This window comes from Schistocerca cancellata, chromosome 3 (genome assembly GCF_023864275.1).
Source record: "Schistocerca cancellata isolate TAMUIC-IGC-003103 chromosome 3, iqSchCanc2.1, whole genome shotgun sequence".
In the NCBI taxonomy this organism is placed as follows: Eukaryota; Metazoa; Arthropoda; class Insecta; order Orthoptera; family Acrididae; genus Schistocerca; species Schistocerca cancellata.
In genome coordinates this window covers 593,926,637-593,942,402 of record NC_064628.1, presented here as the reverse complement: position 1 = coordinate 593,942,402, position 15,766 = coordinate 593,926,637, and the positions used below count along the sequence as shown (strand labels likewise).

Below are 15,766 nucleotides of genomic sequence, written 5' to 3'. Positions count from 1 at the left end.
ATCTTGAAATGATATGTAACACCAACTCTGGTCTCAAGCTGATTACAAATTTTATTTTTTAATCTTCATACTGTACACCACATTTATTTTTCAATCATTACAAAAAAATCTTATGTTTATAAAAAATGCTGTGATAATCATTATCAAGAAAAACAAATTAAATCATGAACATGTAAAACTTTTTGGGATGTTTTACTGCATATTCTAAAAATGTACTACCAACTTATATATTTTATAAAATAACTTAGCTACATCTTAAGCCAACAGCTTTAAATACTTTTCTACAATTCTGTATCACATAAAAATAGCAAAAAAGAAGAAAAAGTGAGAGTCTACAGACTTCAATTACCTGCGCAGCTCTGAGCTATCACTACCTTCAGATTGTACTCATTGTGATAATCTCTGTGATTATGTACAAAACTTATTGTCACAAACCTTGTCACACATGTCTGATAACAACAATACAGAAACAATTTACCAGTACAGATAACTTTCAAAATCCTGGAATAATTCTTCCTTTCTTTGCAGCTTTTTTCAGTTTCGTAAGTTTGTTTTGTTTCTTCCTTGCTTGGATATTTTCCATTCTCTTATTCTGTTTTTCTTGCTGTTGCTGTTTCATTTTCTCATTTCTTGCATCCCACTTCTTTTTGCTCTTGCGCTTTTTCTCAAGTTCTTTACGCACTGACTTTTTGAGTAAGTTTGGATCATCTTTGACCTTGACTCCTTCAGCTTTTTGCAGTGCTGTTTTCCAAGCTGTCCTTTCTTTTATAACTTTTGCCTTTTCAGTCTCACCTTCTGATTCCAAATGTTTAAGCTTCTCATTCTGTTTCTCTAGTTTGTGTAGTATTTTCCTCGGGTCTTTCGGCTCTTTAGCCTTCTTAGAAACAGCAGCAAGTGCTGATGCAGACTCTGAGAAATCGAATTTATTAAAAACAAGCTTTCCTTCTTCATTATAAATTTGTTTTACTGGCTTTGATGTACTCCCCACTTCATTCTTATGGACAGCTTTGTTCAAGTTCCTCTTTAACAACTTCTTCTTGAGGGTATTCTCTTCTTTCTTTCTTTTCTTGTTGAGTCTATTCTTCAATCCCTTCTTAATGAGTTTGTCCTTGTACACAAGGCGTTTGCCTGAAAAAGCCCATTACAAAAGATTTATTTTAATGAAAGTGTTAATGAAAGTTTCGGGCTTACTTTTCAATTCAAACGCTGAAACAACAGAGTTATAAAACAGTACATCAAAAACACACATCAATTATATTCTTGTCATCGCGCAGAGTAGCCCCGCGGTTTGAGATGCCATATCACGGAGTGTCTAAGTCTAGGGACCAATGACTTCAGCAGTTTGGTCCCTTAGGAATTCACACACATTTGAACATTTGAATATTCTTGTCAGGTGATTCAGCAAAATGAAATTTCAAGTGAAGATGGTGGCCAGATGGACTGCTGAAATACTGTGTCAAAATGACTAGGATCCAGCTGCAGACCTGACAAGAATATAACGAATCAATGTACAGTACCAGAAAGTTCACACAATCATAAATATACAAGGTCATTGTTAAGCACTTTAACCTTGAATGGATTAATCCATAAAATCCAGACTGAGTTAATATTAACTAGGAGGTACTTTGCGGAAATCTAATTGTTATTTTTTAAAATATAGAAACAAAGCAATTAAGTGAATAAAAGCCAGAAGGTTCCCATGGGCAGTATCAAAAACTTGAATAAAACCTTTTTGGGGTATTAGGTTTTGAAAAACAACAGGATTTTATTAAAAACCATCCAAGTATATTCAATGGATAACTTGGATGGAACAACAAATGCTATCACTTGATCATGAAAGAGCACAGAAATAATTCACTTACAAAAGTGTTCAACATCTTAGGGTTAGTGAAGTAAAAAAAGAGAAAGAGTGTCTCAGTTTGAGTAAGTTCAGAGAAAGAAACTTCCTATGGTCAAATGTTCATATGGGACAACCATGATAATCTGAAATCTGCCTGTCTGGATTAGGATTGAACAACAGCCCTTTCTGATCACAAGTACAGCTTATTATCACTCTATGCATAGCTACATACAAGGTGACTTTGCTAAATTGGGATGAATTGCTGGAAATGATCCCTAAGAGGATAAGGAGTAAAACAGGTCATAGGAACATACAGCCAGAGATGTATTCCAAAAGAGAAAAACCCACTTGAAGGTGAAAATAAAAGATCTTTGACAGTATAGGTTCCAATGACTGAAAGTACACACGAGAACATATCACAGAAGAGGGAATGTTTCGTCGGTACTAATATTTTATCTCCACATTCTTAAGAGAGCAGTAATGTTGATCATGATCACTACCACTATGGTATCACTTACAATACATGCAGATCTTATTACCTATTGACTTGCCTCTGTGGCGACTCTGTGGCATAGGCACCATGCATGTCTGAGTGTGGAGCTAAAACATTAATACACACAGAACATTCCCACTATCCTCGTATGTTCACATTCACTGAAATCTACACTACCAAAGATTTTGTACCTCCAACTTCAAGAGGGTGTACCTCCCTTGGAACAGACCTCTGACCAAATGTCCATACGACCCTTTTTGTTCCTTATCCTCTCAGGGATCTGCAGTTTGTTCCCATTTGGCAAAACCATCCTGTTTTACACAGAGCGTCCACAATTAAAGCTGCAGTTTCAAATGCTACAGAAAGAGAACCACTGCTCATAATGATGTCAAATTTGGATGAATATTATTGATGCAGAGGGAAACATAATGGAACAAAAAAAAATTTGACCAACAGATGGTGCTTTGCATCAGAATACGCACACCAGACACGCAGCACATGGCTGTTCCTCTGTTTGTGTCTAAGACACCCAATATGACTGTCTCTGAAGGACTGTACACTGCTGTAAAGCTGTTTTTACAGGCACGGTGACTGCACGCCAGCAGCCCTTCAGAAGTTCTGGGTACCCAAGGGTATGAAAAAAAAAAACAAGGCAAATGTTTGCTCTGGAATTTCTTGCTTGTATGGAAGTGGACAATGAATGGCCATAGAACATTCTGTGAACAGATTAAGCCCATTTCTATCTCCAATGAAATGTCAATAAGGAGGACTGAAAAATATGGGCAACAGAAAATCAGCACACACATCAACCATTGCCACTTCATTCTGCATGGGTGACTGTGAGGTGTAGGTTGACAGCATCGTTTACTGCAATGCTGTATTTTTTTCAAGGAGACAAGTCCCTCGGGTCCTGTTACTTGTACCGTCACTAGTAAATACTACAACAGTTGTTTGCCCGCCAACATCATTCCAATCCTTCAACAGCATGGACATGTGATGTAGGTAGTCTCATTTTTATGCAAAATGGCACTTTGCAGATTGCACAGCCAGTGAAGCAATTGCTGCAGAGGCATTTTGGAAATGCCAGATTTATCAAGTCATCATTTCCTTATAGTCTAGCCATCCGGATTACCTGATCTTAATCTGTGATTGTGGCTTTGGGGTTACCTGAAAGATAATGTGTTCAGTGCTCCAGTTCCCAACGTAGCTCAATTGAAGACACCCACTGTGTAAGACATCCTGAACATGACCCTCGAGACACTGCAATCTGTTCTGGAACATGTTTCTCAATTTCAACTTGGGGCAGAAAACGCTGGATAGCATATTGAACACATTTTATGTCAAGTCTCATGACAATCAGAAATCAATGTCATTTTACTTTTTTGCTGGTTTCAGCCTCCAAACAGTTAAAAACTGACTTTTCCCAACCAATGTGGTACGACCTCGGTGTGGTGGATGGGCGTAACTTACTAACAGTGTCACAACTATTGACTGCCAAACTTGTGCAGTCATGCACAATGAACAGTATGGATGGCATAATGTGCAACTCAAACCATAGCCATAAGATTGTTATTCATCTGTCATTTATAGCCACCCTCATTACAACATCATCTTTTGGTAAAATTTTCATTAAATTTCTTTATTATAAGGAAGGATAGGAATACAGCAATCAGTCAAAATCTCATTGATTTTTTAAATTTTTCTTGTATATCCAGATTCCAGCCATAAATAGCCATCTTCAGTACATGTCACTGAGTTATAATTCAACAAACTCCCTGCAGTACATGTCATCATACAAATTTATTGGTGTACAGGCACTGAACTTCCTCCTGCCTGTACACCAATAAAGTCATATGGTGACATGTATTGATGGGTGTTTGTTGAATTATATCTCACTCAAATGAACTGAAGATGGCTATTTTTAGCTAAAATCTAGATATGCAAGAATAATAAAGAGAATCTTAGGGATTGCGACTGATTGCTGTATTGCACAGCGTGTGTGCACAACAATTCCGTATAGAGTCAAAGTTGGTAGAAATTTTGTTTTTGTTCTACAAAATTTTCACACACACACACACACACACACACACACACACACACACACACACACAAGCTTGTGGAGCCAGTAGTGGCTACTTCCTCTGGCTTCTGGCAGAAAGGTTAAAAGAAAGGAAGAGGGATGAAGAGGTGTGTGTGTGTGTGTGTGTGTGTGGGTGTGTGTGTGTGTGGGTGTGTGTGTGTGTGTGTGTGTGTTTAGAGTATATGGGCACTCAACACCAAGTGGCCTTACACATATTAAAAGAAATGAATTTGGGTAAAATGACTAAAATTGTTGTTCACACAGTAAGGAGAACACCTATAAAATGACACTTATTCACTCACTCCCACCTCACTCTCATTAACCCGCACAATTACTGAAGTTGGACTGATCACAAAACCTTAAAACTCTAACCACATTTGTTTTAATGTCACTTAAAACAGAGGGCAGATCTGCTGGTAAATCTGCTGCTCTCCTCTTGTCCAAAACTAAAACACAGTCTTGTGGCGCACCATGATCTCAATGCAACAAGCCCCATATATTGTAAGGTTGTCACAATGGAGCAAGAAGCCATGCATCAGAGGACTGTTGCCTATGCGAAGATGAATAAGATTTGGGTGAAAGGAGGTACATCATGGATGCATAGTGGGCTTTACTAGATGCAGCTTATTGTTAATCATTTCAAGCCACTTGTATTCCATTAATTTATAACTCTATACCTCAACAGCGAGATGATGGCATGCACGCGGTAGCACACTGAAATGACTGAGGATCACTACATGCCTCCTTGGCTACTACATCCACCCTTTCATTTCCTGCAATACCCATGCGCTCTGGTAGCAAGCAGAAAGACACCATCCTCTTTCCCAGCCATTGTAGTTGGAGAAGGGCGTCTTGGATATTCTGGACTACTTTCTCTGCTAGGTACAAATGTTGCAGAGAATGAAGGGTAATCAGAGAATCTCAACAGACAAGGAATTTAGCACTCTAAGGATGTATCATTTGCTCCAGTTCTCACAAAATCAAATACAGTTCTGTGTCAAAGACAGTAAAGTCCCGAGGCAATCAGACCCTGAAGACAAGCTCAGGGAAAACAATAGAGCAACCAACAGAGGCCCCTGCTTTGACCCACCTGTAAAAACAGCTGTAGAGCTGTAGTGCTCAGTTAAAATGCCAAAATGTAATGTATTAAAAACATATGCAAGGTTGGCAGACAGTTAAAATCCTGGCTTTGGGGTTGTACATGCTCCACACCAACAGATTGCAGCACATGCTGTATGCGGATCCCAAATGGACTTGTTGCTTGTGGATGATTGGAGAAAAGGCATTCCTTAAGCAGACGAGCAACAGTAAGATATGCAGGTGGAGCCGGAGCTGCAAGGCATGAGGAGCTGCCGCCGGATGGTGAGTGGTGGTTCCCCAGCCACAGCACAGAAATGCGTGTGAGGCTGGTCCTGCAATCACCTATGGCCATCCTAATCCCCACATTGTGGATACTATCTATGATCTTCAGGAGGGAGGGCCTCACCGACCCATACACTGTGCACCTATAGTTTAATACACAATAGCCTTATAAAACTGAAGCAGATGTGCCCTGTCTGCTGCCCAAGACCTGTTGCCACAACACTTTAAGACAATCAGTGTCTTCTGGCTTTCAGGTCTCTCAGGTGTGGTAACAACAACAGTTTGGAGCCACAAATGAGGCCCAGAAATGTCACTTGAGTCTTTAAAATGTGGAATGATATCCCTCATATGCAAGACAGTTCGTCCAGAAATAAGAAGTTTTGTACAATAATCCTTACAGTAGATGGGATACTGTTTATGGTTATGGCAAAGAGGGTTGCACTTCAAACATTGCCTTGAGGGATGCCATTCTCCTGCTCAAATTAAACTGACAGTGTCACCAACTCAGGACGTAAAATTTAACTATTTAGACAGGAAAGACTGTATGAAAATGGGGAGGTGGCCACAAGAGTTTCACTGATGCAGTTTGCATGAGAACACAGTGTCTGCACGTAGTATCGTAAACCTTACTGATATCAAAGAAAGAATATACCAATACAGTGATACTTACGTAAGAAAGCCTGCCGAATAGCTGCCTCTAGCAGGGTTACATTATTGATGGTGGACTGATACTTCTGGAATCCACTTTGAGAGTGGCTAAGGAGTTTCCTGGTCTCTAACAAGCACACCAGACAACGGTTAACCATTCGCTGCAAGGTCTTTCCTACACAGGTCATCGTGGCAATACTCTGGCAACTACTGGGACATGCACAGTCTTCTCCTAGTTTGAGGAGAGGTATCAGAATTGCCTCTCTCCTCGAGTTGGGGAAGTGACCTGCCTGCCCTATCAAATTAAAACACACGAGGAGTATTTCTTTCGGCACTCCTGATGCATGCAGTACTGGATTTGGTCATGTTCAGATGCAGGTGCAGTATCATGAATCTCAGACAGTGCCAATTCCAGCTCCCACACAAAGAAAGGGTAGTTGTAAGAGACAGAATTTTGGGATCTGAAGTCAAACTTGCCCCTGTCTACAGTCACACGGTAGCGACGAAATGCCAGATCCTGGCTGGTATTGGCAGTAGTTTTTGCAAAATGCTTGCCAGCATCTGACCAATGTCTCCTGGTGCTTTATGGAGACATCCCTGTTTCACTTCTGCTACTATTCAGTTAGTCCTGCTGGTCATCCATTTTGGTGGCTTCTGTTCAAGTAATGCTAAATCCAGTAGGTGAATGCGGAGGGGGAAATGGTCATGGGAATGAAGTTGTCCATAACTTTCCACTGAACAGGATCCACAAGGGCTGGAAAGCAGAAAGAAAAGTCAATAGCTGGAAATGGCCCAGTAGTAACAAAGAAAAGAGTGGGAGTACCTGTGTTGAGGATGCACAGTTCATGAGATGTTATGAGGCTCCCCAAAATCTGACCCTGAAGGCAAGTAGAGGTTCAGTCCCACAATACATGATGGGCACTGCAGTCTCCCAGTAGGAGAAATGGCAGGGGAGTTGTTCCAGAAGATTTGTGAGGGTCTCAGAGTCTATTGCATCTTTCAGAGTAGATACACTGAGCAAACTGTGATCCTCTGACACAGAAGAATTTCAATGGCAACTGCTTGGATGTCAGTCACCAGGGGGAGAGAAGAGGGGTTGCGTGCGTTATTGGCAAACACAGTGACTCCACCATTGGCCTTTTCCCCAATCAGGTTATCCTGGCGATAGAATGTATAGCCCCACAGTACAAGGGCATAAAAACTTTAAAATCCATTTCCTGCAAACACAAGCACAGGGGACATTCCTGTGCTAGGAGTTTCATTTCCTCCATGTGTCCTGAACTCATTAATGTTCCACTGTAGTATAGGAGCCACCTATCACAGGGGTAGCACTTTCATCTCGACTTTTTTGTTGGGGAGGGGAGCCTGCAATGGATGGAGGCTCAGTCTTAGAGCGAGATGAATGCCCCAGTCAGACATGAAAGTCCATCACCTGTGAAGAAGATTTGAGAGAGACGTCAGAGAGGATGACACTGACATCAGTCTGACTGTGTACTTCCCATATCTGCCAGTGGGATATTCTTTGTCTTTGACACTAATTTTTTGTTTGTTTGGGGCAGCTTCAGAGCCACAACTCTGGAAGTGATAGTGGCAGTGCTGACAGTGGACAAGACTTGATCTTTGGAGGGGCAGGGAGTCCCACAAGGACAGCAACTATAGACTTTTCTGAAAGGGAGAGGAAGGGCAAGCTTTGAAATGCCTGAAGCAGCACAAGTGCATAGACAAATGCTGGTACTAGTATTGATACTAGCAACCTCTGTTTGTGTAGCAGCACTGGCTTTCTGTACACGTTGTTTAACTAAAGTAGAGGATTTGGCAAACGTTCAGGGCAGCACAGCTTTATACACCTTTTTTGTTTCATTATCGGGATGTGCTTTATAGTCTTAAGCTCTTGTACCTTTCAGTCTTCAAGACACAAGCTGTAGTCCCAACTACAGGCTGGATGAGCACCAAAGCAATTCACACACTTTAAGGGAGGTGAAGAAGTGACTCCTCCTTGAGAATAGTAGGCTCAAACCATTGGCATTTTAAACAGTGCACTGGGTTGGGGAGATAAGACCACTTGCTGAGGCAAAGGAAACCTGCTCTAATGTGCTACGGAAGTTTCGTGCTGCTGAATATCAGGATTAAGGAGTTGGATTTGACAAGACTGCCATCCACTCTTTTTGTGATATTCTGCACATCGACTATTCCTTCTTGGGCTCACTCAACTTTCAGTTTTTCTTTGGGTATGTCCACCAGATCTTTGCATATCACAACATCTTTGCTATAATTCAAAGTGGTGTGGAGCTCAGTTACCATGCCATACTCTCCAAGGCATTTGACTTTCTGCAGGTCATTGCTTGCTGGGAATCAGAAGTTTTGTCCAATAGTTTCCCACTTCATAATCACTTGATTGATTTTAATGTCCCTGCGATGCCCTCTAAACCCTTTGGAATGTAAAACGGGGAGACTTTCCAAGGGTTTCCCTATCAATAATACCTTCTGCCCTGCAGCATGCATTCTGTTACTAAGTACCAAACTACTTTTAACAGCTCCAGAATCTGGAGGGCTTGTCATAGGAGGCCTCTTTTGCGATTGTGTGTTGGTACCTCCAAGCAGTCTACCCATTCCACTGGGAGGAGGAAAAGATTTCAAGGGGCCCATCTTGGTCCCATGAGCAGCTATGGTAATACAAGTCCACCTAAACACAGCCCTGTGTGCCTCGCAATCTGGGTGTTCAAACCAAGACCCCTGTTCCCTGTGGCACACATAACTTTAATTTACTAAATAAGCAATAGAGTGGAAAGCTAAAACCATTATATAGGGTGTAACAGAAATATATGGCCAAACTTTCAGGAAACATTCCTCACATACAGAGGAATTAAGTGTGTTACATGGACATGGGTCCATAAATGCTTTATTTTGATGATACTGCTCATTCTCTACTTGTTCTCATAATCACATTAATCTTGGGAAACATGCAGAAACAGAATATACCAGCATTACACGAAACATTTTCTTACATGAAATGTTCAAAATATCTCTCGGTTATTTTTTGTTAGAATGTACAGTAAGTTGTAATTCTTAGTTTCACCACCAGTGTTTGTTATTCCAAAGGAACAAACATTTTTACATGTGACACACTTCATTGTTCATGTTGTCATGCAGCTAACCGCACTGCTCTGCTCACTTGCATCTAGCATGTAGCATCAACTGTTTAGTGTTCATCACTGACTTGGTTTCTGGTACAGTGCAATTGAACTGTAATCAAATGCAGAGTTGGCAGATGCTGATTTGCAATATAGATTAGCAGGTGGTAATAGCCATGATACTTATTGTTTGTATCGGGAGAAATTTCCAGAATGACAGTGACCTGACAGGAGGACATTTGAAGCAACTGACCATTGTCTTTGGGAGCATGGGACATTTAAGCCTGCCACTTGCAACTGGGGGAGGCCTTGAAGGATGAGGACACCTCAACTGGAGGGGAAACTTCTTCACTCAGTTGACAATAGCCCCAGTGTCAGTGTAAGACAATTAGCTGCAACAGGAAATGCTGTACCATGAATAGCGAGTGCAGGCACTATCAACAGCTGATTTTCCCACACAGGTACACTTCTGCGAATGGTTCATTCAGCAATGCAACAACTCTCCCTTTAATGCAAATGTGTCATCCACTGATGAGGCTTTGTTCCAGTGTGATCATATTGTAAATTTTAACAATCGGCACGTACAGGCTATCAAGAATCGCCATGAAATTGTGCAATCATGTTATTAAGAAAGATTTTCTGTCAAGGTTGGGGTCACATTTGTAGTCAAATGTATGAGAGGACCTCATGTTCTCCCAGCCAGACTCAGTGGAGTAACTTACCATGCTTTCTTACAGAACACACTGTGTGTTCTGCTAGATGTGCCTTTACAAGTGCAGCAAAATGTACTTCATGCAAGATGGAAGAACTCCCAATTTCAGTGTTAATGTTCATAAGTTTCTAAATAACAACTCCATAACAACAATCAAACAATGGAAATTCCAGGAACGAATATCAACAGTGTAGGAAAAGACACATTGCTACTTACCGTAATGAAGACGTGTCTAGTTGCACACAAGCACAATTAAAAGACACTTACATAAATCTTTCAGCTTACATAGAGCTTTCATCAGTAAGAGAGACACACACCATTCGCATACACAAGCAAGCACACCTCACGCACACACGATCACCAACTCCAGCGTCTCGGGGCGGAATGCAACATCATGTGGGATGCAAGCAGCAAACTGGAGGGTGCATGGAAGAGAAAGGTATGGTGTACAGGTTGGGACAGAGACAAACACTGTCTGGTGGAACGTGCAGGGACTAGAATGCCAACAGGTGCAGCATCAGGAAGTTGTGGGGCAGGGAGGTGGGGAAAAAAATGGGAGCAAAAAAGAAGAGGAGCAGGGGAAGACAGGCGGCTGCATTAGCAGAGGGTTGCAAATAGATGGGAGATAAGAATGGGGAGGAGATGGTAGGACAGAGGGGTGGAAACTGTAAGGCAGATGGTGTGGGGACAGTATGTTACCGTAGGTTGATGCTGGGATAATTACAGGAGCAGAGAATGTACTGTAAAAATAACTCCCGTCTGCACAGTTAAGAAAAGCTGATGTCATTCCTTTCACACCAAAAAGTCTCTCCCATAAAGCCTGGCCACCCAGGGATGGTGTATCTTTAGTGACAAAAACTCCGTTGCTCAATATGCTGAGGGTCTCACCAAGGTCTTCACAAACAGGCACTAGCCCCTATACCTCATCCGCAAACAGATCTCCCATGCCATTTCCCCCATACCTCGAATCCTCCCACCATCTCCAAGAACCAACCCTGAAGGAATGTTCCCTTTATCACCCAGTACCATCCCAGACTGGAACAGTGAAAAGACTGGAACAGTGAACAGCAGTGTGTAGCTGACTCTTGGTGAGCAAGAGGTCAACATAAGGCGTAAGATACAAAACAGGATCATACAAAATTTAGTGTAAGGAATGTGTTTACAGATTTCAAAATTTCAATTGGTCATCCTCACAATGAGCCCATATGGCAAAAATGTCATTGATGTATCTAAACCAACAAGTGGCTGAAGGCTTAGAGATTCTATGCAAGTCCTTCTAAGTGATCCACGAAAACATCGGGATACAAAGGAGCCATCCTTGTTCCCAGGCTGTGCCCTTGATCTGTTTGTATGCCTGTCTCTCAAAGTTAAAGTAGTTGTTTGTCAGTTATGAACTTGATTACGGTGAGCAGGAAGGATGTCATAGATTTGGAATCATGAGAGTGTCGGTTAGGATTCTGTTCAGTAGCAGACAGACCATGTACAGGGGTAATGTTGTACAGAAAGAGGCCGCATCAATAGTGACAAGTAAGATGTGTGCTGGGAGTGGGATGGGCACACATTTCAGAGGTCTAGGAAATTGTTAATGTCTTTAATGTAGGAGGGGAGTCTTTGTAATATAGATTGCTAATATTGACCAACCAAGCCAGAGATATGCCTCCTCACCTGTCTACCTTGTATAATGCAGTTATCTTTCCACTTTTATTGGCTCTTTTATGATGTTTTTTTCAGTAACCTCTGCCTTGCTTATTACCCTATCTTCCACTTTTAAGTTCTCAGTTTTTCAAATCTTGTCTGTTGCAGGTACCAAAATCAGTCTTTCCTTCTCATCCTGTGCAGAAAGTCTCCCCTGACCCGGGATTCTGGGTGCGTTTTCCGTAACGCTTCCCATCACCGAAATATCACCAGTCCTCTTCCTTTACCCTTTTTCTTTCCATTAAACCTTTCTGCCACAAGGAGCCACTGGCTTCAAGAGCTAATTGGTGATAAGATTTTATCTATCCATATACATATATAACAAAGCAATTAACATTGCTACTTCCAAACACAGCAAGTGTTGAGCGTAGCAATCTACTGTAGTTATTCCATTGTGGATTTTCCACCTCCACAAACACTGGTGTGTGTGTGTGTGTGTGGTGTGTGTGTGTGTGTGTGTGTGTGTGTGTGTCACATCATCCAACCACCTCCTTACAGGTACACCACTCTTAACATCAATCTATGGGTTATCACTAGTATACCAAATAGCTCCAAAGATATTTTAATTGCTCATGATAAGGTAAAATAGTTACAAATACAAAGTAGGAGTGCTATAAGAATGAAAATACTACACTATACCATACTGGAGGCAACTAGTTCGTAATATGTACTGATATGCATATTTTCAATAACATTGTAACACAAGACATTTGGTTTATAACAAAATTCTGTTAAGAAAACAGCGTTACGTTAGTGGCATGATTTGTGATATGGTAGACAGGGACCCCTTAAATCAGTGATCACTTGACAGTTTAGTGGTTGTGGCAGTGCCCTGCATTATAATTTCAGATAACAATTCCGTTAGCTATCTTTTTCTCGGGCATTAAGGTGCATGTCATGCTTTAAGTATCCAGAGTTTCAAAACGCAGAAATCTGCATACTATTAATCTCTCTCTGAAATAAGTAGTAACTTATTCAGTTATTATTTAATTCCACAGGCTTTGTTCAACAACGAAATTATGTCAATGCATGATCAAAATCTATACTATTCTTCCTTACCAGCTGCAATGTAATCAAGAAATAAAATGTTGTATTTGATGAAGCTGTAAAATGCTGCAGGAAATTAAGTGTATTAGGATTTTCTAATATTTTTCAGGATGTGCTACTAATCATATCAAAGTTTCTTTATGATTCAGTTTTCCATCTCAGCACAAATTTTAACAAAACTGTTTATATTTACATTAGATATCATTGGTATTTCTCTATGGTTATGAAAGAAATTTAGATGTCTTCTCGCACATAATTTTCATGCGGTTATTTTTTCTTCAGAGCTGTTTTTACAAATCTTATAAGAATCTTGATGCAACTCAGAAGCACTTTTATTCTCATTTGTGATAAAGGTGAACTTCTAGGGTCCATTGTTTTCTATTTCTTGCTTTTTAATGAAAACCTATATGTATAGCTACTTAAATGGTCACTTATTAGCGTGGGTCAATGTTCATCTGCCCTTACACTAGCATTAATAACACCACCATCAAGTAGCGTTCACAAAGGCATATAACAGAAAGACCAAAGATAAGAAACGGACAAAATTAAGAAATTTTACGATATATAAGAACATATTTCTTAATGCAGGGACTGGCAAGGAAGATAACATTATTATTTAACCAATAATGATATAAGCCACTGAAACAAATGGATAAAAAAGTGTCTTGCTTTTAGCAATTATTGTATTTACCATTTATAAGACGAGCATTTTCCCCCAAATTCATCATTCAAAAAATACGGGCTTGTCTCACATTCTCAGATTGAAGTATTGCTGCTGTGGTCAATGTTTTTACGCTGTGTTATAAATGAATAGAAGGGTGTTCCTATGTTTGTGGATGAAGCTTTGGCAGTTGAGATCAAATGCAGATTTATTTTGAAGAATTCAGAAGGGATAGAGGGGGAACAGTGACACCAACTGGGTTTAGAACTGTGACGAATATAGGGACGGGAGTGGTTGGTGGCCAATAAATTTCATCATGCTCCAATAGTAGGAACGTATACCACATACCTTGGATTTTTATGAACATCTATAGCATTTAAACTGCAGCTTACTTGAAGCCATCTTAAGTCTGAATTGAATACTTTAAAATTGGACAAATACTCAACAACAGTGGATGTTTCTGCAGGAGACAGTAATAGTCTAGATAGTGGCAACTAGCATACTTGTATGTTTTGTGCAGCTACGCTGTCAACATCCACCATGTGGTATGACGGGAACAAAAGAGGGTGTATCAGTTGCTGAATCCCTGCAACCAATGAGACAGCCACAGACAGACAAAAAGTCTGGAAGCTTAAGATGAAGGAATATTGTTGCATTTTCATACCAAAATAGATGCGAAATCCACTATGTATTTTGGAAGAAAAACAGCTGTGTTCTCAGGTCTCACTTTAACCATAACCTCAGAAATAGCAGCATATTTGGAGTAAACTGTCAAATATTGGTGACAACCATGATTATAAATTTCATTGCTCTATGTATATAGAAATATGTTGCCTCATTTCTCACCTCTCATTGGTTAGGTAAAACTATCATTTCAGATAATGACGGCGACAATGATGTTGATACAAGAGACAACTGACTTATTATGCAAGAAAGGAAATGAAGATAAATATTAATGTAAACTATTCCTTTTACTTCTCCTTGTATTATCAAAATGAAGAACATCATCAATAAATGACATATGTTTAGAATAGGTATACTGTTAACTTTTTCAGATAGATATTTTCTACCAATAAAACAAGATTGTAATTTTGATTAATTAGAATATGTTAAAAATAAAATTTTCTCAAAGAGCCTCTTAAGGAAATAAAATTGAGGGGCGGGGGGGGGGGGGGGGGGTGTCATCTAAAACTAGGATAAATACAATATATGTATGACCATATTATGGAATACTAAGAGATTTAAAACATTTTATAAGGCAGTGGGTATGGGCATTTGGGGCAGGGGGTAGTGTGAAGCAAACGTAAATAATGAGCAAGTTTTACTTTGTTCATCAAAATGCAAAATTACTCAATAATGACAGAAAATAAGGTATGATATTGCAAGATACTAAAACAGAAGCACAAACATTCAAACTTATATTTCTCAATACTGGTCAGATCACAAAGAAAACTGCTTGGTATATAACATGTGAAAAATTACATTTAACCAAAAACAGCTCTATGTTACCTTTCAGGCTATCCAGTTTCTCATGGAGTTCTTGCAAACTTCTTGCACGTGTTGTTTGTTCACCAAATGTAGCAAATTTCACTGGAATAAAGCAGACTATTTAGAAAAAAAATGCCTTTAATCATAATAATTGCAAATAAAAGGATGTTACTAATTTTTTTTAACAGAAAGTTATCTTTTCTAATCTGTAAGCAATGTGCCCAACTCCATTACAAATCATTACTATGGTCTCAGAAAGCTATTGAAGAAGGTAACAATACTATAATTAGTCTCTCATTCAAAACAGAACCTTCCCAATATTAAAATTCCACTTTTAAGAATATATTTTTTTATTATAACTGACTAAATCTTATCAAAGTATTGGGTGCCTGGATAATAGCGTTGCAATGTCATTATACCATCCACCCATAAGAGTATGGATGGTGCTCTGAAGGTTGTTTCTTCCTGATCCTACACTACAACTAAGAAAATTGAGCTCAATTTTGTAGCTGATAATATGTGACCACCCCTACCCCATTCAAATAAAACTCTAAAATGACATTAAAATTTCCATCATTTTCTATTTTCTTATTCAGTATAAAAAGAATT

General features: G+C 39.8%; 1 protein-coding gene across 1 annotated transcript in view; it reads right to left on the bottom strand.

Annotated features, from left to right (window-relative positions):
- Nucleotides 1-33: 33 nt before the first annotated feature.
- LOC126175470 (surfeit locus protein 6 homolog) overlaps nucleotides 34-15,766 on the bottom strand; it is an 82,173-nt gene continuing 66,440 nt past the window's right edge. The window contains exons 3-4 of the mRNA XM_049922284.1: nucleotides 15,179-15,259; nucleotides 34-1,128 (exon numbers count right to left, since the gene is read on the bottom strand). Of these exons, the coding sequence (XP_049778241.1) occupies nucleotides 494-1,128; nucleotides 15,179-15,259 (716 nt within the window). The 3' untranslated portion in view covers nucleotides 34-493. The remainder of the gene's footprint in view (nucleotides 1,129-15,178; nucleotides 15,260-15,766) is intronic.